The sequence below is a fragment of the Tachysurus vachellii genome, chromosome 20, assembly GCF_030014155.1.
Source record: "Tachysurus vachellii isolate PV-2020 chromosome 20, HZAU_Pvac_v1, whole genome shotgun sequence".
In the NCBI taxonomy this organism is placed as follows: domain Eukaryota; kingdom Metazoa; phylum Chordata; class Actinopteri; order Siluriformes; family Bagridae; genus Tachysurus; species Tachysurus vachellii.
The window spans coordinates 22,005,087-22,031,413 of record NC_083479.1 but is presented as its reverse complement, the minus strand read 5'-3'; the positions used below and the strand labels follow the sequence as shown (position 1 = coordinate 22,031,413).

Below are 26,327 nucleotides of genomic sequence, written 5' to 3'. Positions count from 1 at the left end.
CCTCTACTTGTAAAGCACTGTAGTTGTGTGTAGCACTTTAGGTGAAACTGATTCACAAGCTGTACATCTCACATGTAGAACATCAACTATTTTGTTTCTGATGCTTTTAATTTTATCAGTAAAGAATCTCATAAAATCCCCACTACTGAACTGTGAGGTAATAGTGTGTTCACATTTCTGTTTTTTTGTTAATCTAGCCACTGTGCTGAATAAAAACCTGGGATTGTTCTGGTTATTTTCTATGAGTTTGCTCAGGTGCTCAGAGCCCTAGCAGCTTTTAGAGCCTGTCTATAGTTGGGCATACTGTCCTTATACGCAATTCTAAAAACCTCTAATTTAGTTTTTCTCCACTTTCACTCGAGGTTATGAGTTTCTCTCTTGAGGGTGAGTATTGTAGCTGCACTGGTTCAATAAAATAATGCCCACGCATCGTACTGATGTCGTTTGAATTTATTTACACACTCACTCGTTCTCTCTTCAGACACCATGAAAACTATAAAAAATATAAACATATAACATTCAAATACACATCTCACAATCATAATAAACATCCACAAACTACAATCCATTCATAATTATGGGATTGTGGGATGTGGTATCTCAGTGGTTAAGGTGTTCGCCTACTGATCGGAAGGTCACTGGTTCGAATCCCAGGTCCACCAAGTTGCCACTGCAGGGCCCCTGAGCAAGGCCCTTAACCCTCAATTGCTCAGGTGTATAAACTGAAATAAGAAAAATGTAAGTCACTCTGGATAAGAGTGTCTGCTAAATGCTGTAAATGTAAAATGTAAATAATTAGTCCCAATCACGGACAGTACAATGCACAATACACTTATATACAACTTATATATATAATTCATAACACATCCTACACAACAGCACATGAACAACATTATAATATTTGACACACTATTAATAGTTACCGTGTGCACCCTTTGAACCACATGCAGATAAATGGTAGTTATTTGTGGAAGCCGTTCATATCAGCATGTTAACGTGTCCATGTTGTTGCTACGCTCTGACCCATAATTCCATAATTCAATTCCAAGAAAATCTGCAAACTCTCTAATGCCCCTTTTCCACCGAGGCAGTTTGAGTGCTGGTTCGGAGCCAGAGCCTAATTTAGAACCAGTTCTTTCTGTTTCGACAGCCAAAGCACCGGTCCTGAACCAGGAAAAGTGGTTCTTAAGTAGCACCAAAACGTTGCTGATCTAGACCTAAGAACCGCTTGTGTCAGGGGCTGTGGGCGGGGCTACTGTTAGCGCATTTGTTAATGTACCTTAAGTATACTAATGTTTAATACACTTTTACTTTACCGCAATATGATACATTATCAGCACACATAATAGTAAGTAGCTACATGCTAAGGCTAACTTTTTTCTGTGTTAATGATAAAATAACATTATGTACTTTATCGATTACAACCTCCGTTTATACACATTACATGGAGCTGCACGTACACGTTATATTCGACGCGTTTGGATGCCCATGTATGTTCGCAAAGCCATGAGCATTAACAGTAAAGCAACATCCGCCATTGTTGATGTGTTTGTGTTTGCCGCTGCTGCACTAAAGTTGCTGGGACACGTGAGACGTATACAGTGATGTCACACTCGGCTCTGTGATGCTCTCTAACCGGTGGAAAGGCAAACCGGTTCTTAGAGGGTTCGCCAGTGGAACCAACTTTGAACCAGCACCAGCGCTAGCTCTGAACCAGCACCCGGTTCTTTCCGGTGGAAAAGAGGCATAAGAAAATCAGTGTAGGGCCCTGGGGGTCTGTTATACACGGTCGCTATAGCAAAATACATCATGGATTTTTTCGTGTGCATGTGTGAGAGTGTAACATTAAGAACAAGCACTTCAAAAGAACTAAATCTATACTGTGTTCTCTGGGTAACAGTAAGGAAATCACAAGATAGTGGCAACACCACCTCCACGACCACTCTGACGAGGCTCATGTTTACAGATATATCCTGATGGTGTAGACTCAATTACTGTAGTAATTAATGTATTCATTTGGTTTAATCCAAGTTTCAGTAAGGCAGAGTGCAGTAAGGCTATTTTCTGAGATGATTTCCTTTACAGTGCTTTGGGTGATCTAATGTTCAGAAGCCTGAACTTTAAGAACTGTTTTTGTTTGTTTCTTTGCCATTTTTCTGGTTGAATTACAGTAAGATTATTTTGAGAACTTCTCATGCATTTACTTTTTGATCTCACTACTCGGGGAACAGACACAGTTTGTATAGGATGAGCTACATGTGCATTTGTATCAATGTGACGAGGTGAACGATGGCTATTAAAATTTAGATTTATTTCATAGTTTACCAGTCAGAAGGTGTGCAGCGCCCTGGAGATGTGGTCCGAGAGGATCTCCGCTCCAACTCTGCTGGGGTGCAGGCCATCAGCACGGAACAGCCTAGGACAGTCCCAGAAAACATTCTAGTTATCAATAAAGAGTAAATTCTGAGCCTGACACCATGACTGTAACCATTCATTTAAAGCAAAAAGTCTACTGAATCTTTCGATTCCTCGCTGGTACGTGGGAAGAGGTCCAGACACGATGATCCTCGCCGTGGGCGCTGTGCTGCAAACCGTCTCCACCAGGGTGTTGAAGTCCCTCTTTAGGATCTCCGACTGCCTCAGGCTGGTGTTGTTCATGCAAGCGTGAAGAACCACAGCTCTGGTGTTTCTGCTCACGACCCTAGGGACCTGTGGTGCGACATCAAGAACACGAGCACCAGGTAAGCAGTGAGTGCGAGCCTTACCTTTAGTCACAGAGGCATGGACGTGGCGGATGTTGGAGTCTCTGATGATCACAGCGTCGCGGTCCGTCTCGCGAAGGGGTTCCGGGTGGGGATCTCGAAAACCGGTGAGGGCGGAGGGGGAGAGGTCCTTGACCGGGGGGCCGGCTCGCGTCTTCCGCTGCTGCACCCAGGGACTGCTGTACCCTGGTGCCGGAGTGAACAGCACCTGGGCAGGCTGTTTCCTGGGTGCGCTGGGCCTGGACTGAGAAACACATGAAGTAGAGGTGGAGGGAGTAGTATTTTCACGCCGGGGATTTACCTGAGACAGGTGAGCGACTGACCAAGAAGCTTCCAGCACGGCTTTCAGGAAGCTTCCAGGTCGCGCCTGGAATCTTCCAGGTCGGCCTCCTTCATCTGTAGGTCGTGGATCTGCTTCCCCACGGCCACGGTGAAAAAGGTGTACTAGCGGTAACCGGGCTAACAGGCTAGTGATGATAGTGATGCTAACCAGCTAGAAGCGGACACTCAGGAAAACAAATAAAATGTTAGCGATATCAAAAAGTATTCCGAGCGATTGTTCTACTCTTAAGATGCTATTGCCGGTGTGTTCGCACTTTGTAAAAAGTAAGAAGTTAAAGTATAGCTCAGGATAACTCAAAAATGAATTAAAATACTTAGCCAAGCAAACAAATGAGACCCGCATGCGGCAAACAATTCAAACACAGGAAGTGATGAAACAGGAAGTAAGTCGACGAAACAGAAAGTAAGTCGACGAAACAGGAAGTATCTAATCCATAATTGTTTGTTGGATTGTTGTTGTACTGTATATTTTGATGTACTATGTGATGTTGAAAAATGACAAAGTGAAATGCAATTCTTGTAAGGTACGACTAATATGTAGTGAAGAGTTTCTTTTTCTGATACAGATGATGGCAAACTGGCATGCCTAGGACTGCTAATTGTACAACTTATGGTATTTTACTAGGTTTAATAAAGACTGTAGATCTGTTTTAATGAAAGAAAGTATCTCCAATGCTACAGGCTTTCTGGAAGTTTTATTATGATAAGGTCAATGAAGTTTTTTAGACTCTTGTCTTTTAGAAACTCTGTCTGGCCATAGGTATGACATATTTATAGATATTTAATCTCAATTCACCATAAATGCATTCTGCAAAAATACAGATGCTTGGGAAAGTACTTGATTAGTGTCACACGGCATAGAGCTCCAAGGAACTCTACATTAGAATAATGAGTTTTGTTTAAAGCGCTTACTTTTTTTTTTTTTTTATAATTTGTCATTTTAAAATATCTGTATTTGTAACACTAGCCCCCTTCAAAACACTAGTATATTAGCTTTTGTCTGACATTACATGATATCTGATCATTGCCATATATCTCATATATAGTGACTTATATTTTTGTTCCTCGCAAAGTTGCTTTGTACCTACATTCACCATCCACTACATTACACTACATTCACTACATTCACCTTTTTAAAAGGAAGACCTGAACACCTGCACATTTATGCAGTTATCTGATCAGCCAATCATGTGGCAGGGGCACAATCCATAAAATCATGCAGATGCAGGTCAAGATATAGTATAGTAACTCAGATAGGTCAGCATTTGGAGGGTGCGGGGTGCAGTGCGAAGAGTGATGAGGGCGTTGGCAGGTTGAAAACAAGCTGTGCAGCTACATTTTGGATCAAGAGAGTGAGTATACAGGGAGAAAGAAGAGGACCAACTGCTGAGCCCTGTGGGACGCCAGTGGAGAGTCTGCATGGAGCAGATGTCACTCCCCTCCATGTTACCTGATATGAGCATAATTCCAGGTAGGATGAGAACCATTCCCAAGCTGATCCACAAATCCCAAGACTCCTGAGGGTGAACAAGAGAGTCTTGTGGTTGACTGTATCAAGCGATGCTGAAAGGTCAAGGAGGATAAGGACGGATGACAGTTTGGCTGATCTAGCAACATTTTTAGTTTCTCAGAGACATCCAAAAGGGCTGTCTCTGTGGAATGAGCTGCTTTAAAGCCAGACTGGTTGGGATCTTGGAGGTTGTTCTGTGAGAGATAGACAGAAGGTTGATTATAGACAATGTGTTCAAGAATTTTTGAAAGAAACGAGAGAAGTGATACTGGTCTGTTGTTACTGATGTCTGATGGATCCAGAGCAGGTTTCTTTAGGATGGGAATAACCCTTGCTCTCTTGAAAGTAGTTGGTACCTGACCGGATGCTATGGATCTATTGATGATAGTTGTAATGAAGGGCAGAAGGTCTTGCAAGATGGTCTGGAGCATAGTGGAAGGGAGTGGATCCAATGGGCAGGTGGTAGGATTGCAAGACTGGATGAGTTGTAAAATCTCTTCTGCTGCTACAGTTGAGAAATGCGACAACGAAGGAGTGGGGGAATCCATACTGTGAGATGTAGGTGCAGTCGGGGCAGAAGTGAAGGTCTGGCAGATTTCCTGAATCTTCTCCTGGTAAAAAGAAGCAAAGTCTTCTGCAGTCAGGGAGGATGAAGAAGGTGGAGCCGGGGTTTTAAGTAGAGAAGAGATGATGTGGAGTTTCCGAGGGTCATGTGAGGAAGCTTGAAGCTTTTCCTTGTTGAAGGAAGTCTTGGCAGAAGTCATATCTGAAAAGAACTTGGCCAGGAGTGTTCGGTAAGAATCAAGATCTGCGTCAAGTTGTGATTTCTTCCACTTTCTCTCTGATGATCTTAGCTCTCTTCGATTGTTGCGCAGCACATCTGAAAGCCAAGGAGCAGAACAAGAGGTTTTCTTGGGTTTAGTGGACATAGGGCAGAGAAAGTAGTTAGGAAAAGAGTTGTTAGGAAAAGAAAACATATTTGAGGAAAGAGATGAGAGGAAAGTATCTGTGGCTGAGTCCAATGGTAGTGAGGGTTAGTTAGAAAAAGACTCAGGATCAGGAAGAGAAGAAAGAATGCCAGAAGCTACAGAAGAAGGGGAGACAGAGTAAAGGTTGAGGAGGGTAAGAGCGAGGGGGTGAGAGTTAGTTTTACTAGTAGAATACAGGATAATAGATATACAAGATGGAACAATAAATTCACAGGACATGGGCTGCAAACAGTGGACTGTTTTGTAGTGTAGTAGCAAAAAGTATAACAGTAATACTGGCAGCAAAATAAATTCTAATCTGAAACGTGTCTGATGCAGCTTTGTAATATGATGGTGTGCAGTCTTATTTGAGTCACGTTGGGTTGTGTTTGACTAGCACAGGTAAGCACTGGGTGGTAGAAGAGTGTTAATTAATCTGACAGTCATTAAAGAAACTGTTTTGAGTCTTTTGGTGGTATTCCGAATGCTGCTGTACCTCCTGCCAGATATCAGGAGGGTAAAGAATTTATGAGATGGGAGAGAGCATTTACAATCTCTATCTGAGCTATATTTTGGAATTGTACTCCCACTGCTCATTGCTACTGTGACATTGGTTTCTGCGCTCTGGGTGGCACTTGGTCATCACCTGCAATTGTCACAAAATTTGTTATACTAAATGCTTTAAACTTTGTAGAAATGAACAAACCACAAGACACTCTTGTCCACCCTCAGGAGTCTTGGAATTGGTGCATCAGCATAGGAATGGTTTACTTCCTTCCTGGAAGGTTGCTCATATAGGATAAGAAGGAGGGGAGCAACATCTGGCTCAGTATTTGGTCTTCTCCTTTTCTACCTATATACTCAGTCTCTTGGCAAAATGATATCCTCAAATGGGTAAAGGTTTAAGGAAGATGTAGGGCTTCATTCGTTCATTCCACCACCTCGCTGAAAGAACAGATAAGAGTCTTGTTGTGTACCTACCTCTTACCCTGAGAGATGGTGGGACCAGTGGAGCAGTGCTGGTACCTCTCAAGGTATGATGCATGCAGCTACCAGAAGCCAGTGGAGGAGCACAACAGTGGGGTGGTGTGAAGAACTTAGGCAGGTTGAAAATAAGTCTCATAGCTGCATTATGGATTATTTGTAGAGGACAAACTGCACTCAAAGAAAGATATCAGGGGGAGGGATGGTCTTCCTTGCCGTTACGTTGTTCTGCACCTCAAACCGAGCGTAGAAGTCATTCAGCGCATCTGGGAGGGAGGCATCATTATCACAGGCAGGTGAAGCTGCCACATGCGCCGGGTGTCTCTGTTGTCCTGGAAGTGGCTGGGGATTGTCTGGGCATGGGCTCGCTTTGCCTCTCTGATGGCTCGGGGCAGTTTGACCCTTGCTGTTCTTAGGGCCGCTCTGTCCCCTGTTCTGAAGGTCTCTAGTCTTCAGCAGTGCATGCACTTTAGCAGTCAACCATGGCTTCTGGTTGGAGTGTGTGGTGACGGTATTGGAGACGGTATTGGAGACGTCATCAATGCACTTGCCGATGTAGCTGGTCACTGATGCCGTGTACTCCTCCAAGTTGATGGAGTCGCTGTTGGTTGCAGCCTCCCTGAAGATGTTCAGTCAGTACACTCAAAGCAGTCCTGAAGAGCAGAGGTGGCTTCTGCTGGCCAGGTTTTCACCTGCTTCAGAACCGGTTTATAGTCTGATGAGTGGTCTGTATACTGGAATTAGCATAACAGAGATGTGGTCTGGGTAGCCGAGGTGGGGGGCGTGGCTCCGCATGATAGGGGGCGCGGCTCCACAAGATTCCTGCTGGTAATGTTTGTGTAAACAAGATCTAGCGTGTTTTCTCCTCTTGTTGCAAAGTCCACATGCTGATGGAATTTAGAGAGCACTGTCTTTGATTTGCATGAATGAAATCTCCGGCGATGATAAACAGTCCATCGGGGTGAACATTCTGCAGATCGCTAATAGCCCCATATAGCTCACATAGCGCCTCTTTAGCATTAGTGCTGGGGTTAGTCACATTAGAGACACATTAGTCACAAACTCCACTAGCCATGAACAGTAACTAGAAACAAGTACAGAGTTCTTACACCATTCCGTGTTGGTGTAAACACACACCACCACCGCGTGTTTTACCACTCAGAGCAGCTAAGTAAAGTTCTTAGTGACAGCTAAGAAAAATGTGAATGCATTGTTTTGAAGGCAAACTGGTTAAAATGAAACTTTTGGCAAAAATTCATAGTCAGTAATCTGAAACTACAATTTAAGGTTTCTGTGACGTAGTTCATGGTTTCAAATAATTTTTAAAAAATTTTCTTACCTTTGTTCCCTCTATTTTATGATTAATTTTGTGCTATTATTTTGAAATAAAGCAATGTCTGAGGGAGTAATATGGTCAGTTTAAGGCAGCTTATGGTCTCTGAACTGCTGGATGTCCAGATGGTGCTTTAAAAACAATGTGGGCTTTACAGATAATAGAACAGATGGAAGGGATGGCTGGCCTGTTAGTTCAGGACAGTGTTTAACAGGTCTAGACTGCTACTAGATCTAGTTCCATTCCTTACCTATAGGGGAAAACCTTGAGGGTGTTTAATGTATATAAGGTAGTAGGCTAGTAGAAAAAAAGGGAGTGGCTTCCACCAGAGTTTGTGGTTTACAAGGTTTTGTACTGGCTTCTGTGAAAGGCATCTTGATGGGAAACCTTTGTTTCTATTGCCACTGTGAGTTATTTCTACTGCAATGTTTTGACTTTATATGGAAGACTGTTATATTTCTGGCACTGTTTGTTGTGTACTGTTAATGAATGCAAACTTGTGATTGAGTTTATTTTGTATTCATAGAAGGACCTTTTGTGTCCAGCCCATTACATGCTTAAAGCATAATACGGACAATGGATTGAAACTGTGATGGCTTACTTTTATTGGAGTTGGAAGGATGCAGCTATCTTATTCGAGTGAATGGGGACCGAGATGCTTTAAGTACTCAGCAGAATCAACTCAAAATGGATAAACTCATCAATTCCCTGCAAGAACATTTTTGCTTTTGTCATCAGTGTTCCTGGCCTTCTTAAAACTGGACTTCAACCCAGATAAGACAAAATATGTTTTTGTCAAAAAAGATTGTTTTTCTGGCTGCCTTCTTTTTCTGAGTGGTCTGTAGTGGTCTGTCTTTAATTAGTGTTAATGTGATTAATATGTGTACATGTTTGTAACTTCAGAAAATGTGACAGAAGAGGGGCTCTTACATTTTAGCATTTGTGATTTACATGTGAAATGTTTTTTTAATTGTTCAGTTAATTCAATTGAATAAATGGCATGCAATTGGCTATTATAGAAGGGTAAATTATAAAGTTCCCTTTTGTAGGCTATGTTTAATAGTACTTTTATGATAACCATTTTTAATTTAACAATTAAAACTCCTGATTCACTAAAATCAGATTTGATCTGTTAATGCATCTATATGTCATGCAGTACTGAATCTGAACAATACTCCGCTCATTTAGAGAAGAAAGTAAAGGCCAGGAACTATTTCCTGTGCTTGGATGAAATGGATCTAGAGTGGTACAGTATGTTCAAGGAAAGGGGAAAGAAATCACCTGAAACTGGATCAACATTGGCAATTTATTGGTAATTTAGCAGGAATAGTGTACAGTAAATGATCATGAAAAGAAATAATCCATGCTACCATGTGATATGGGCACACATTGTCAATATAGATCTCTGAAAATTGCTCCACTCTCCCTGAAAGTGAACTTTGAGAAGCTACCCATAAAAGTCAACCCTAACTTGACTGTTTATCATTTAATTTTGTATCTCATTTACGTTTTATGGAAAGAAAAGCAAAAGCAAATTTGACACCACTGCAGAGATTTCATTCTAATTTTTAAAAAAAAACAGACGTACATCGTTTATTTCTGGTTGTCACCAACAGACACTGAGAAATTACGACTATTATCGATTGATTATGAATATTATGATACTTGGGCACAGCAAAACAGAAAACCTGATCTTGAAGATCGAGTCAGTGGAGATGGACGTGTTCTCAAATATGGGCAGAGAGATTGAGTGTCAGATTAAATCTGTCCATCTAGTAAAAAAAAAAAGAATATATTCATGCTTTATGTGTCCAATATACAGCATATGTCACACATGCACACATTTATAGAAACAGAGAGAGAGAGAGAGAGAGAGAGAGCAAGATTAAAGACATAATGACTTACGTGAATAATTGCACAGGTTTTTATAAGGACATCTCCTCGTATTTGAAGTGTGGACACTTTTTCCTCTGGTATACGTTGGGGAAAATAATACAAAAAACGGCCATTCAAAAATACCTGAACAGATACATGTAAAGGTAATGTAAACTTGCGTAACCTTAGTTATAATATTAAATTAATCTTATTTTCTCTGTTTACAATTGGTGATTAAATCAAATTACTTCACCTCACCTCATATCCAGTTCGTTTAATAACCATGATGATATCAAAGCCTTCTCCTTTAGCAAATAGCACATCATCTGTTGATTGTTTATCCTCCCACTTTCCATTCTTGTAACTGTCAAAGACCACATTCTGTAGCTCAGTCTTAAAATGAAAATAAATGTCATCACCTTCATTTGGTCCAGTCTTGAAATTTATTTCAAATCTAAAAGGCACATAAAACATTTGGATTAAAAATGTTATTACTCAACTCTGGATCAGATTTCCACCAAAAATACCTGTATGTAATTAAAGTAAATAAACTTATGTAATAGACCAATTTTCTGCAAAACATACCAGTTCCCAACTTGCCGGCTAATTTCAATATAAAACTGCTCAAAGTGTAGCTGATACTATTAATGCTTTTTAAAAGCACCAAGTTTTCACAACAAATATTTAGATTAAGTAATTTGTAAAGTAAAGTGTATTTTTTATTTTTGCCCAGTACTTATATATGAATGTACACAGGTGTTTTGGAGGATTGGGAAGTGTGATGTTTCATACTGGTTTAATGCTAATAAAAGTGAACCTTTACAGCATTTGGCAGATGCCCTTATCCAGAGCAACTTGCATTTCTCTCTTTTATACAACTTAGCAGGATCCCAGCAGTTGCAGCTTGGTGGTCCCAAGATACAGTATGAAATACCAACCTTCCAATCAGTCCAACCATCCAACATCTTAACCATCAAGCTACCACTTACTAGTGGAGGTATATTGTGTGCAGTATTATAAAAGCATACCCGCTGGCATCTGAAGGAACCACGCCTTGAAAAAAAAAAGTCATTCCACATTTCAATCCTCCAGGGATTTGGCCCAAATACGGTTGGTTCTGTTAGGGTCATAAACATTGCTCAAATATTTATGGCAAATATTTATTTATAATATTTAAAAAATAATTGTTAATAGTCTTATTGACTAAATACAAATATGATATTTCATTAATTATTCTTTAGGTAGCAAAAATATTTTTAAATAGTTTCACCTATTTTAAATCAGTGCTTTGTTACTCACAGGTTTGCAGACTGGTTGTGCCCCACCTAACTGTACTTTGGAAAGCTCCCAGCGTGAGGTTCTAGATGTTTGTTCTTTACCAGAGACAGATGTGCTCCAGTTCTCATAAAATAAGAATGAAGAATTCCTAAATTATTCACAGGCTCTATCCAGTGCAGCTACAGTATATTAAACATATATGAGAATCTGTCTTACCGAAGCAAAGCCAAGACTGTTTATAATGACATTTCCCTCAATTCTCAGAGCAGCCAGTCTGTTCACTGGTATATATGATTTCATCACGATGTATCTCCAACCATTTAAATATACCTGGAAAGCAAAAAAAGCACTCACTTTCAGCAGCTGCTTTCACCCCAAAGCCAATTCCAGGAACATGGCATTAGGTGGGAATGGACCCTAAATAGGGCACAATTCCATAACAGTAAAAAGCAAAATATGTGTAGATGTAATGTTAATTACATTATTTAATGTAATTTTATTGTTTATATACTTATTCTGATAATGCTATACCACATAGTTTTCGTTTCCAATAACAATGAAGATCTCAAACGATGATCCTGCAGGTAGAGGACATCCCTGAATAAATTGAATTGTCTCCCAATTTCCATTAATGTAGGTCTTTGTAACTGAGAAATATTCTGGCCACAATTCCAGACAAAAAGCAATATCATCATCTTCCTTCGTTCCGGTCATAATTTTAAATGTAAAGCTGTGTGAAAGGGGAAACATAAAAAACAGATTTTTTTTTATAAAAAGGAAAACTAGTCACATCAGTCAATTTGGATTTCCTCATGGAATCCCAAACTGACTGCAGGATACATGATATTGTTGTTTTATTTTCGAGTAAGTGGATAAGGTCATGAATACATACTTGGGTGAATTTGCTGGAACAACCCCTTGATAGTGTAAAGCTTTTCCTGGTCTCATCCCTTTACTTATTACATTCTCATATGGAATTTCCTGTGGGGAGAATTTATGGCAAATAAATTGCCTATAATGTGTACAGAGTAAAGTCGAGGCTAATAAGAACAAATGACAATGGTAATATTTGCTGCTTATTTGAGTCAGCAGGACAATTTAATTGACATTTAAAAATTTTTACCTATGTAACACAATTCAGGATCATGGAAGATAGAATGATCCTGATGGAAGGTGGAATTGTTTGTGCCAGCAAGCTGCACGTAAACTACAAGTTAAATTAAGATATTAAGTATGTGACGAAGTCGCCACCATTCCCATCTAGAATGTACTTTATTGTATATTTTCTAACCCACCACAGATTCCAATACAAAATCAATGGACACTCTTAGCTAATGAGCACTCCTTTTTTTTATTATTTTTTTTAATTTCTAATCTGTTTTGCCACTTATACTTTTGTCTGGCCTAGATAAACCCATTTGATTTCTTTGATCACTGGGTGTTTACCTGTGTCCAAAAATATCTGCCTTATGAAGTCAAAAAAAAAAGAAAAACTGTGTCAATTGTCACAAGTTGTCAGTGTCAGTTTATTGTGTATGCAGACTAATCTTTTTCTCACTAGCACAAACAGGAGTGTGCTTTTACAGATACTAATATCAGTGACAAGTAACAGTGTAACAAATAGAGTTGAATGCCCTCTTGAGTCTTACTGTATTCACTGTTACTCACAAGGTTTTTCACAAGATTTTTAACCACTGGTTGGATGGATGAAGGACTCCACTGTGATGTACCCAATCTGTTCATCAGTTTGGATCTAAGCTCAGTGATAAAGTATTCAGTTGACCAGCCCTGTGGGGAGAAAAATCATTTGATATATTTCACAGAGATTAAGCCAAGCACCCCAAAGAGGGATCTAATTTTTGCCACCTGTATTTGTGAAGTTACATAGAGGTGTTACATAGACATAGACAGAACAGCAGATATTTTATTCTGCAAACTGAGCTTTTCCAGGTGTGGAAATAAGAGTGCAATTATTTAACCCGTCTTTCCACGGGTGTATTTTACAATTGCACCTAGTCTGACATGTAACCTCAGATATTTAAATTTACGTTGTTTTACGGGTACGGCTCAGTACAGAGTGGCAGTCAATGCAGAGCTGGGTACGTTATCCGATAAAAACTGTCGGATAAAAAAACTGTTGACAGGAAGCCGGTTCAATACTATGAACTCTTGTGGCAAGAGCATTATGCGAACCAATGAGATCATGCTCCATGCTTGTCTATCCAACACCCTATCTGCTATGCTTTATGCACACGGATGTAATGACATAAAAAGCACACAGAAGTAGATCAGCGAAATACGCTAGCCCACATTCTTGGAAGCGAAACAGAGAACAATCTCATCATGGCTAATTTAATGGTCCGGTGAGAAATGTCACTCGCTGAACCAGGCAGAAGATATATTTTTGATAAAAAAAAGAAGATAAGCGTCCTGATAAACCTCAATAAAATTTCTCTAAATCTCACACTGGGGGAAATCAGGTGGGATTGGACAGATTGAGGGAGATTACTTCTTGAGTATGATTATCTCTCAGAAAAATTGACGCTCTGATACGTGGCACAGACTATGTACACACACCATCTGGAGAAAACCCTGGGGTTTAAATAACAGCATGCACAGGTGCCATGTGTCAGTGCTGATTAACTGCATAGGAATGAGACGCTGTAAAAGAGTGTGCAGGTGGCCACAGATTTGCCTGAGAAGGCACCCGCAATTTACAGTACCTCCACCCCTGGGAACATTACTAAGCCCGCAGTCCTGATAGGCCTCTGATAGTCTCTGATAAGGTCTGGGCCCAGGATTGTGTTGTACTGGGACCCACATGCGTTCCCTTGGTCCATATCCCACCCAGTCAACCAAGTACTGGACGTGCTTCCCACCAAATAAATTTTGTCTAAAATTTATCAGACAACAGAGGGAGCACTCTAAATCTTGGTTAACCCTGACAATAGGTTTGCTGTAGCATATACTGGATGGCAAAAGGCCATCATCATAGACAATTTTTATATTCCAGCGAGGAGCGTCACTTGAATGAAGCACAAGAAAGAGTTCTGAGTTAAGAGGCCTAACTCTTGGCCTGAACCTCACTAAAACTTCTCTAAATAGGGTTATGGTTCAACATTTAGCTAACTAAGCTCACTTCTTCTTAGAAGGAAGACACAAGACACATCTATAATGTCATGTTAGAGTGTAACAGTTTATAATACAACTGACCCATTTCAGGTTCAAAGGAAACTGTAATTTTCCTTTTCCTTGGGGGTTGAAGAGGACAGAGTCGCTGGCTTCACTCATTCCAACTTCACTAATCGCTCTGTACTGAATCCTGTATTGCTTTGTTAGCTGAAGTCCAGTCAGTGTGAAGTTCTCCTGAGCATCTGGAGTGTTTTTCACTTCCCATTTTTCTACATCAGCTTCAGAATCAGTGGCATTTATTATCCGGTATTCCACTCTGAACCGCTCTGTTGATCCAGTTGGGGACTTCTGCAGCTTCAGGATTATATTTCTGTCCTGAATGTCCACCTGAGGTGCAGGTGGTTTGGACACAGGTTGAAATGCACTGTCTACCATTTTCCCTTTTTTATAAAGACGGATAGAGATTCCAGGATTGGAGGGATCGGAGACTGACACAATGATAAACCTCATTTGTGTATTGTCTTTATTAGCTTGGAAAAAACCTTTGAAGAGATATAGCTTATCTTTTATTTTCTCAATTACTTCAGGTTTGTGGAACCAGACCTTGATGTCTTGATCAGCTGAATCTAGAGGTACTGAAAGTTTTTCAAACTCATCTACTTTCAGAAATTTTGTTAGAATTGACAGATATGGGTCTTCATCCATCAGAGAAGTGAAGCAGAAGCACACCACACTATCAACAGTGGGATCACTAAGCATGTTGTTCATCAGGGCTGAGTATTTTACAACAGGGACACCACTCAGTTGTTTGGTATAGAGATTCATCAGATTTACTTCTGCATGACTGTACTCAAGCCTCTCATTCAGCTTCTCAGCTCTAAACGGAGACTTCTGATGGATGTCTATGATTTCTGTTAAGGCCTTCTCCTGCTCCGTTCCACCACGAATAGCAGGAATGAGCCTAGACAGAGCCTTTAGAAACATCATCTTGTAGCTTCCTATGAAATCCTGAAACATCTTCAGCCTTTGTCTCACATCCTGGAAATCGTTTATAGTCATGTTTGCAATTAGATCATTGCATTGAGTCTCTGCATATCTCAGGTCCTCCAGTAAAGTTTCTGCTTCAGTGATCAGCATCTTGTGAATTTCTCTCTCAAGGGTAGCTGCTTTTTCACCCAGTAGTGAAAGGGGATAAAGCCACACCTTCATTGGTACTGCATCATTCTCCCTCTCCCTCAGAAGAGATGGAAGTTTTCTGTACAGCTGGAGGGCCTCCATATAAGTAGTGGGATTCTGCTCAAGTTCATAGTCACCATAAAATGTACAATTAATACTGTTAGCTAGTTTCTTTTCTGATTCACTCATGGCTAGAGCTCCTTGTCCCTCAATGGAAAATGAAGGCATCTTTCTGACCATTACATTTAAGTTTCCCTCGATCTCTTCTTGGTCCTCATTTTCATTGGTTGTTAGATCAAACACCATGAAAGCCTGAGCTCCATACATTACAGCAGTAACAACATGTGTGGCAGTTCCTTCCTCAAACACTTCAGGATAGGTGATATTTCCTATTTGATCCATAGTAAGTGATTCATATCTTGTTGTTTGGCTGTACTGCAGAGAAACCCGGCTCTGACGTGCTGAAGATTTGTTATCACGCATATACTTGGCTGAGCCTCCAACTTCCACTAAACCACCCAGGAAACTAGCTTTAAGGGAGGCGCTCACATCTAGGAGTTTGGCTTTCTCATTGAGAGAGTCAGATGCAGAGAAATTCAGCTCGGTCTTGGGCTGACGACGTGAATCCAAACCCTTTTTTATTGTTTCATTATCCCATAGAGAGATACCTGAAATGAGTGAGAGACTGCAAGTGATACTTCTGTTCCAATCTGTACAGTGTATATACATTATATAATATATATATATATATATATATATATATATATATATATATATATATATATATATATCTCATGTGTATGAGAGAGAGAGAGATACAAATTTAGTCATAGTTATACTGAGTTATTCATTAGCTAATTAAATTTAGATGTCTGTTGCACTTTATTGAATTAGCTCACATTATTGAAATTAGCATGGTGGAGTTTTGCATCTGTGGTTCAAAACCTTAACTTAAATGGAGATTTCAGGACAAAATTGTATGCCACTATACATTTTGTTTTAAAATTTACTTTTGCTTTTACTGCTTCTCAAATGAACAAAGAACATCCTTATGGTTTAATAGATAATCTGACAAATAGATAAAAATACATAAAAATAGATAGATAATAGATAAATAATAGACAATATATAGATATCTAATAGATAAAACTGATACAGCTCACTTTAAATAAGTTTAATTCATTATATGTGGTTATTAATATGTTTCACGAAATCTAGACCTTGAGATGAGTCTAGAAAAGAACTTGAGTCTTGAAAAGAATTTCATGAGCACTTTGAGTTCTTCTGAATTGTTATATTTTCATTATAAAGTGTATTCCCTGAAAGTCATTCATAAATTAATAAAATAACATAAATGACAGCATGAAATATGTACATACAAAAGGTTGTGAATTTCATGATACTTATTTGTAGATTTGATACAAACTTTCATTGTTTATTACACATTATGAATTTACTAAATAGCGATAACATAAAATGGAAGACTAATGAAAGGGGAAATTACACTGTGTTTATGTATAAATTGTGTAAATCCAGCAAATGTCCTTAAACCATGCAAATAAATCTTTATCTGCAACTGATCCAAAATGCAGCGGTGTGACTTGTCTTGTTCTCCACACCACCACACTGCTGTGTTCCTCCACTGGCTCCTGTAGCTGAACACATCAGATTTAAACACTGATGCTTGTCTACAAAGCCAAAACCAGACCAGTTCCCTCTTCCCTCAAAGCCCTCATCACTCATCACACTGCACCTCACACCCTCAGATCTTACAGCACTGCTCCACTGGTCCCACCATCTCTCAGGGTAAGAGGTAAGTTTACTACAAGATTCTTATCTGTTCTGCACCAAGGTGGTGGAATGAACGTCCCCTAGGGGTCCAGACAGCTGAGTCACTGAATATCTTCAAACACAGAGTGAAGACCTACTTCTTCATGAAACACTTCAACTAACACTTTCTCCCCTGTTTGGTGTGTGTTTTTTTTCTTTGAACAGTGTTTTAGTCTCATGGTATCTCATGTCTGTAACCTAGTGATCCAGAGTTAATGTTCAATGATAAATTAAAAGCACTTTTGTACGTCGCTGTGGATAAGAGAGTCTGTCATGTGCTGTTAATGTAAATGTAATTTGTGAGTTACCTGGAATGAAGGAATCATTGCGGCAGTCATACAGAGTTCCAGGATGCAGAGCCCTTCCTAGAGCTGCAATCTGAATAAATTTGGGCTCCATACCTGTCAAAATAGCAATATTGATAATATAATAACAGTTACATTGGTGGCAGCAGTAGAAAAAGATGCCTTTATTTAATACTTATACATTACAGTAAAGTGAAATTCTTTTCTTCACATCTACCAGCTTGTTAAGAAGGAAGGAATTATGCAGTACCCCATAGCCACCACATCTAACCCTAACCAGTACCGGTTGTAATAGAAGCTGTGATTATCCTACCTTGTTTACAGCAGGCTTTCTTCTAGAACAAAGACAAATAAATGTGAGAATGTTAGAGTTTATGGTTGCTTTGTGTTGTGTTTCTCTCCTTTGACAGAATCTTAAACAGCTTCCACTTATTTACTGAGATATTTATAGCCAAGTGAGAAAAAAGAATTACACGTTTTCACAAGCAATTAAGGCAAATAATCTGGTAATTTTTAAGATGGAACAGACTGCGGCTGGTCCACCCATTTATAGAAATAATAGGTAAGTGCATCTGTTAGACATGTAATAACCATAATATTATTAGGTTCTATTTTTGTGAAGATTGGAGGTCAGATAGGATCTTATAATCCTGAAACCATAATGTGTAGTTTTAAACAACTGCATTTAAGAATTATTTATGAGAATAAATCTTTAGTAGAATTGAACTAAAGAGTAATTCATAAAGTTATCTGAGGATATGAAAGAGTTTCACTAAATGTGCTGTTGCAACTTGACATTTAGATCACAGATACAGTAACTAACCCTTACACTAATCCTAACCCTACTTTAATAATGTAATAGTATATATTTAGTGTACGTCTGTAGTCTATATTTTATTATAGTTTAGACATATTTGCAGTCATTCATTAAAAATTACATTTTTAAAGTTCACATAGTGTGTAGTTCAGACCTCTAAAGTTATGTTTGTTTTCTTTGTAAAACGGTGTAACATGCGAAAACTACAATTATGTCATTTGAATAATCTAAGTGAATACTAAGCAGTACATGTAATACTGTACATGTCTGAATATGGGAACATTTACAAGTTATTACATTTGAATTCCTTATAATTGTTGAAGACCCTTTAGAACTGATGTTTGTAAGATTACTTTCAGTGTAAGTTGTCAGTTTAAAGTCTTCTCTTCAGGAAATGAACTTCATCTCAGAAACATCTCTAAACTGCTTGTCACCAGTTAACCAGCTGTCATTAAGGGAATTTATAAACAACAAAGTATAAAAACCTGTCTGCTCTAATGACCCATTTAAAAACAATTTGTATACAATTGTGGGAAAAAAACTTGCTCAGAGTAATTTGCAAATGCAATGACAGTCAGGGGCGTGTGTGTGTGTGGTGGGGTGTTAGGGTTGGTTGTGCGGTAGTGTCACTGGCTGGGTTTTTCTCACTCACTTTTCATTTGTTATTTGGCAAAGCCAGATTAGATGTATTATTTTGTATTGTAGAGGTATAATTTGTTATTTATATACTTATTTTATATATATATATATATATATGGGGCTGTAGTGAGGCTCCAGATTTTAGGGGGGTAAATCTGAACAAAATTCTACACTGAACAAAATTATTTTTTAGCAACAATATTGTTTTCGAAAACCGAAAACCATTTAGTATCTGTTGTGACCTTCATTTGCCTCATACAGTGCAACACATCTCCTTCGCATAGAGTTGATCAGGTTGTTGATTGTGGTCTGTGGAATGTTGGTCCAATCCTCTTCAATAACTGTGCGAAGTTGCTGGATTTTGGCAGGAACTGGAACACGATGTCGTATACGCCAATCCAGAGCATCCCAAACATGCTCAATGGGTGACCTGTCCGGTGAGTATACTGGCCATGCAAGAACTGGGATATTTTCAGCTTCTAGGAATTGTGTACAGATCCTTGCAACATGGGGCTGTGCTTTATCGTGCTGCAACATGAGGTGATGGTCGTGGATGAATGTCACAACAATGGGCCTCAGGATCTCATCACGGTATCTTTGTGCATTCAAAATACCATCAATAAAATGCATCTGTGTTCGTTGTCGATAACCACCACCATGGGCCACTCAATACACAACATTGATATCAGCAAACCGCTCACCCACATGATGCCATACACACTGTCTGCCATCTGCCCTGTACAGTACCTATTACTAATACTGTAGACCTATTACTATTCTCCCAGTTCTTGGTAAACTAATGGAGAGAATAGTTCACACACAGATACAGGAATATTTTAAATGTAACGGTTTTGAACATTTCCACATGCTTATAGACATAACCATTCAACTTGTTCCGCCCTTACAGTAATGACAGACAACTGGCTCAAGGAAATGGATAATTTAAAGATGACTGGTGCAGTATTACTTGATTTTATTGTGCCATTTGATGTCATAGATCACAATCTACTAATTAGTAAACTAGAATGCTATGGATTTAGTCCAATTGCCATTCAATTTATGAAGAGTTATCTCACAAGTAGGACGCAAAGGGTTTATTACACTGGCAGATGGTCTTATTCTAAGGTCTTGGATTGCGGGGTCCCGCAAGGGAGCTGCCTGGGACCACTTTTATACGGCATTTTTACAAACGATTTACCATTAGTTTTGTGTAAAGCTACTGTACAAATGTATGCTGATGATTCAACATTGTATTATGCTGCAAAAACTGTCAGTGAACTGGACAATGTTTTATCAGCTGAGTTAAATATGGTTTTTGATTGGATAAAAAAAAAAATAAGTTGGTGTTGAACATCTCGAAAACCAAATCAATTATTTTGGGATCGAGTCATAAATTGTCATCAACACCAAAGATGAGTTTGAACTTGTCTGGGGAACCTATAGAACAGGTAGATAAAGTAAAATTACTGGGCACAATAATAGATAGTCAGCTGTCATGGGCAGAACATATTGATATCATTGTGAAGAAGATGGGTTGTGGTATCGCAATGGTGAATTTCCTCACCATTGCGATACCACAACCCATCTTCTTCACAATGATATGTCTTTCTTATATACCTACACATATCGTGGGACAGGTGGCTAAATCTTTAATTTTATGTCACCTGGATTATTGTGCCCCTGTATGGTCATCTACATCTAAAGGTCAACTAAAGAAATTACAAACTGCCCAAAACAGAGCTGCCAGGTTAGTATTACATTGTCCCATAAGAACAAATACTATCAGTATGCACCGTCGACTCTCATGGTTAACGGTGGAGAAAAGGCTGGTTTTCAATACTAAATTTTTCAGTAAAACTATATTTTTTTCCTCAACCAGTGTTCTTATATAACCAAATTGTTAGGTGTGATCAGGTTCATTCTCATTTTGTGGATTTATTGTGGACTTATTTATTTGTGGATTTATTTATTTTGTCTCACTTTGGTGACAGCTAATGGGGATCCTTTTAACAATAAATAATAAACAGTGAAAACCGGGATTCACCCATGAAGAGAACACCTCTCCAAAGTGCCAGATGCCATCGAATGTGAGCATTTGCCCACTCAAGTCGGTTACGATGACGAACTGCAGTCAGGGCGAGATCCCTATGAGGACGACGAGCATGCAGATGAGCTTTCCCTGAGACAGTTTCTGACAGTTTGTGCAGAAATTCTTTGGTTATGCAAACCGATTGTTGCAGCAGCTGTCTGGGTGGCTGGTCTCAGACGATCTGGGAGGTAAGGATGCTGGATATGGAGGTCAGGGCTGACGTGGTTACACGTGGCCTGTGGTTGAGAGGCCGGTTGGATGTACTGCCAAATTCTCTGAAACTGTCAGCACTCTTCCCACACTGTCTGGTTCGCTATGCTACTTCCCGGTCGGTGGCCATCTTGGATTTTCTCTTCGAGGGCGGCAGCCATTTTAGGCATCAGGCACTATATAAGGACGCTGCTTTCACATGGTTCCTTGCCAGATGGTCTCCTCAGTTTGCCCTGTGCACCTGTGATATCATCCCGCCTTGTTCCTGTTCTGCCCTGCCTGGTTTGACTCTGTTTGTTTCTGGGTTCTGTGTTTTTGCCGGCCCTGTATAACCCTGCCTGCCTGTGTACCAGATTATTGGACTGTTTATCGTTCTGTGTTTTTGCCTCAACTGTATTCTTTGCCTGTCTGTGTACCAGATTGCAGACTGTTCTTTACGCTGAGTGTTTGCCTGACTTTCCTGATTTATTTGTCAAGCTCATTAAAGACTTTTATTATTTACATCGGCGTTCTGCATTTAAGTCCTCCCTTCCGGCCCACCCTGACAGAAACGCCTTTGGAGACAGATTATGCCATACAGAAATGAACATTCAATTTACAGGCAACTGCTCTGGTGGACATTCCTGCAGTTAGCATGCCAATTGCAGGCACTCCCAAAACTTGCGACATCTGTGGCATTGTGCTGTGTCATAAAAACTTCACATTTTAGAGTGGCCTCTTATTGTGGCGAGCCTAAAGCACACCTGTGCAATAATCATGCTGTCTACTCAGCATCTTGATATGACACCTGTCAGGTGGATGGATTATCTTGGCAAAGGAGAAGTGCTCACTAACACAGATTTAGACAAATCTGTGAAGAATATTTGAGAGAAATAGGCCTTTTGTTTACATAGAAAAAATCTTAGATCTTTGAGTTCAGGGGCCCGTTGCACAAAAGTAGAATTAAGACATCCAGGATAAATGACTGAGCTGAGCTCAATGAATCCAAAACAAGGCTTTTTTTTTTTGGTTGCACAAAGACCAAGCCAGGATGAGCAGACACGGATTCATCAAGCCAGGTAAAACCAATCCTGGATATGGGCGTACTTTTCCCCATCAGAGGCACAAATCCTCATGGAGGCATACGAGGAGGTAAAAGACATAATTAAGAATAAAGACAACACCACCACAGTGATAAAGCAAAGAGAAAAAGCATGGCAAAGTATTGCAGACCGCCTGAATGCATAAGTAGTGCACAATTACACACTCACCGCTCTGCTGAAACATCACAATTACAATCCAATCATCTCCAAAAACGCAGTTGTACTCTGATTATGAAACAGTTGAATTTTTAATTGAAATGGACTGCAGATATGAGTGAAATTGTGTAAAGTAACTCCATCACTCTGCCTTACATTATTACTACACTCACTAGTACGGTTTAATCTTAGCTGTTGTACTCTGCTTCGTATGTTGTCCACCAATTTTTCTGTGTGTTCTCCTGCATTTATTAATGTAAAGCTGCTTTGAAACAATGAAACAAATGTGAAAAGCGCTATATAAATAAAAGTTTAATTCAATTGAATAAATAGATAAGCTAATAAGAATAATTGCTTTAATTTATATAGTGCCTTTCAAAGGACCCAAGGTCGCTTGCTCACTGACTCCATTGAATGTTCTTGTGTGATAAAGAAAGTGTCTCATTTCGTGTGTGGTGTGTGTGTGTGTGTGGTGTGTGTGTGATGTAGATAAAACATGACCAGGCTAAAACAGACATGGCAGCAAGTCAAAATCAAATACAAGAACATTCTGCAGAATGGTAAGGTCCTTACTAATACTTAACAATGCACAAGCATATATTGTACCCAGAAGGTGCCTGCTCATACATTGTCCGTACTGTTTTAGCAGTGAAAAAGAATACCCACAGACAAGGCACGGGTGGTGGGTCACCAAAAGCTGACCTCACCCCAGCAGAGGACATAGTCTTGGAACTAAATTAAGGCAGGCCCATGTTGGAGGGGATCCCTGGGGGGAAAGAAACAAGCATAGGTCCCTCCCAAGTTGCCACCCGCTTCATACAAGGTATGTCCTTCCATCTCTACATGGGACACAACCACATTCATTTTGAATCCATTTGGACTGTCTGACTTTGGCTTGCCTATTGCCTTGCAGTGTCTGGCAGCACTGTGTTACTGTCACCAGCACAAGCACCAGACGATGCTGATCCAGTGAGTACTCCATCAAAGGCATACTGTAGGCCTGGCATGTCTTTTCTACTAGCTTCAATATGAATCCGATTAAATGTGATAGGGTGAAGGCCCCAGTGAAGCAGCAACAACACATGATGGCTATCAGCACCTATCACAAGGTGAGCCACACAACCCCTATGAATAACCACTTTTTACATCATGGCTGTGTCAAGAATATCACTGTGTTTATGAGGTAGTAATGGTGAAATTTTCTGTTGACAGGTGAATTCTCTGGTGTGTTGCTGGTAGACAGGGGATATGGCTGCCAGCCTTTTCTCCTGACACCTTTCACAGACCCCCAGGAAGCACGGGTCAGCCCTGTGACATAACTCTAGCTTGAGCTGTCCTCCACAATGTGGCCTGCCTGAGGAAGGAGAGGGCCCCCAGAGAGCCACCAGCCATGGACTGGGACAATCCGGCAATCTTCCCTGATGACGACAGTGGTCGGCTGCTGAGGGACCAAGATGTGTGGAATTATTTTAGTTAGTATATGTGCTTTCAATTTTGGTTAAATATGTCCTGTGGTGGCAGAGGAATTTGGGGTTTTTGTGTTCAATATATTATATACATATATATATATATATATATGTATGTATATATGTATATATACATATGTATTGTGACGGCGGAGCATGCACCACTGTCCCACACAGCCAAAATACCGCTCCTTGTCCCCGAAAGGCTACAACAGTGCTAAAAAGGTGGCGATTCAGCACCGTGGACAGCACCGCTGACAAAGCGCTAAAAAGGATTCAGCACCAAAGTCAGCACGGCTGGATCAGTGTGCAAGGCGGGCGGCAGAATTCCCAGCAAAAAGCTGAGAGCCAATCAGGAACGCAGCACAGGGGATAGCCAGGCTCGGCTGCTAGAGGGAGGTAAGGGGGGCGTGCCTAATGGAAGGAATGGACATTAACTGACGCCGCGCTGCCCCTCCTGCTCGCTGCCGTGTGCCTTGCTCCCCCTGCCAGCCTCGCCGTGTGCCTTGCTTCTCCCGTCTGCCAGCCGGGGGCTCAGAGCTAAGGGGGGGCATTGTGACGGCGGAGCATGCACCGCTGTCCCATGCAGCCAAAATACCGCTCCTCGCCCCTGAAAGGCTACAACAGCGATAAAAGGCGGCGATTCAGCACCGTGGACAGCACCGCTGACGAAGCGCTAAAAAGGATTCAGCACCCAAGTCAGGAACGCCGCTGTGGCACTCATTCTCTGGCTGTGCAACACGGGAGAGCCAGGCTCGGCTGCTAGAGGGAGGTAAGGGGGGCATGCCTAATGGAAGGAATGGACGTTATCCCTCCAGCTGATCCAGATGGCCGGCTGAGCCTATTCACGGCCGCCCCCACTTCTGCTGTTTGGATTTAGAGCCAGGATTTCTGCCCAAGAGCCTTAAAGGAAGGACCTGGTTATTTTCTCTTTCTCACTGACTTTCTGCTGCCCTAAAAATGCACCAGAAACCTAAAGAAAAATAAAACCCACAACATTGTCACACAATATTGTCATGGTTGAAGCACCTGCCTCGCCCTCCGATCGCCACCAGAGGGAACCTTCCCCCGAGTACTAACAGTTTCCGGACTGCATCTCCCATAATCCTCTTACCGGGACTGATTACACCGCCACCTGCTTCCAATCACCCACTTCTATATAACTGCACTTGAACTTGACCTCAGTGCGAAGTCTCGATTTGCCACGGCTGTCAGTCTGAGCGTTCTCTGTCCTGTGATTACCCTGTAAATTACTTTGTTCTGTTTTACCTGTCTGTCGTTCGTTCGCCGCCTGCCCTGACCTACTGCCTGTTCTTCGATTACAATTTCTGCATTTTCTACATTGTTGTGATTGCTGGTATTGACCTTTGCCTGTTGTAATACGAGTGAGTTAATAAAGCTTGCATATGGATCCTCAGCGTTACGGCCCATCATTAGAGACGACTTCGCCGTCTAAGGATCCAGCAGCTATATCTCAACTCGCGACGGAGCTTTCTGCCCAAGCCTAGCATGTTGCTGGCCACCACCAGCATTTAACTCCGCTCACCTCGCTCACGGGAGCACTCGTCGCAGCGCTGCACACACTGCGAGGCATCTCTGCGGTGCCGAACCCAATGCCACTGGCGGCGTCAGCAGCAACCGCCTACGCAGTCTCCTCGGCCGCTAACCCATGGCTCGCCTTCCCGGACAAGTTCAACGGAGATCCGGAGAAGTGCAAGGGCTTCCTGATGCAATACTCGCTCTTTTTCTCGCAACAACCCTCTCTCTACCCCACCGATGCTAGCCGAATAGCCTTGGTATGCACGCTCCTTACCGGAAAGGCTTTAAGGGCCACCACGGTATGGAAGGAGGATGGGTCCGTGTTTCCTTCCTTCAGTCACTTCCTCACCCAGCTGCACAGCGTGTTCGAGCATCCTGCTGGAGGAGAGAGCACAGAGGAACAATTACTGAATATTTCCGAGGGAGATCGCACTGCAGCGGATTACGCCCTTGCCTTTCGCACCCTCACAGCTCAGGCACCCTGGGAGGAGAGAACCCTCAATCTTCTTTACCGCAAGGGATTGAACCGCGAGCTACAGACCGAACTTGCCTGTCGTGACAAAGGGAGTGAAGTGTCTGCGTTCGTGGAGCTGTCCATCCAGATAGACAACTTGATGAGAACCCATCGAGCACCCACACGAAGCCCACCGACCAAGAATACAGAGTCCACGCACCTTGGATCACATCCGAGGATCCTTGTACTGTGGTGAACCCGGACATCTGCTGTCTACCTGTCCCACCAGACCACCCAACAAGCAAAACACTCTGGTGAGTTTGAACGTCTTCACCTCTCGTTCTCAGAACTGCACTCAGTTCGACGTATGGCTGAAGGTG

At 41.0% G+C, this 26,327-nt stretch overlaps 1 protein-coding gene across 1 annotated transcript; it reads right to left on the bottom strand.

The window, feature by feature from the left end:
* Positions 1 to 856: 856 nt before the first annotated feature.
* On the bottom strand, positions 857 to 17,589 carry LOC132863050 (cytolytic toxin-alpha-like). The gene is made up of 7 exons (XM_060895605.1): positions 17,499 to 17,589; positions 14,266 to 16,028; positions 12,721 to 12,840; positions 3,064 to 3,255; positions 2,776 to 3,006; positions 2,593 to 2,709; positions 857 to 868 (listed from the first exon to the last, which is right to left on the bottom strand). Exons 1-7 carry the CDS (start codon positions 17,587 to 17,589, stop codon positions 857 to 859), a joined length of 2,526 nt encoding a protein of 841 aa, XP_060751588.1.
* Positions 17,590 to 26,327: the final 8,738 nt, after the last annotated feature.

Coding starts and splice junctions, on each gene's coding strand:
- LOC132863050 (XM_060895605.1), bottom strand. CDS start 17,589: ATGGAGCCCAAATTTATTCAGATTGCAGCTCTAGGAAGGGCTCTGCAT. Junction 16,029..17,498: donor CAATGATTCCTTCATTCCAG/GTAACTCACAAA, acceptor CACTCATTTCAG/GTATCTCTCTATGGGATAAT. Junction 12,841..14,265: donor TTCCTTTGAACCTGAAATGG/GTCAGTTGTATT, acceptor TTCTCCCCACAG/GGCTGGTCAACTGAATACTT.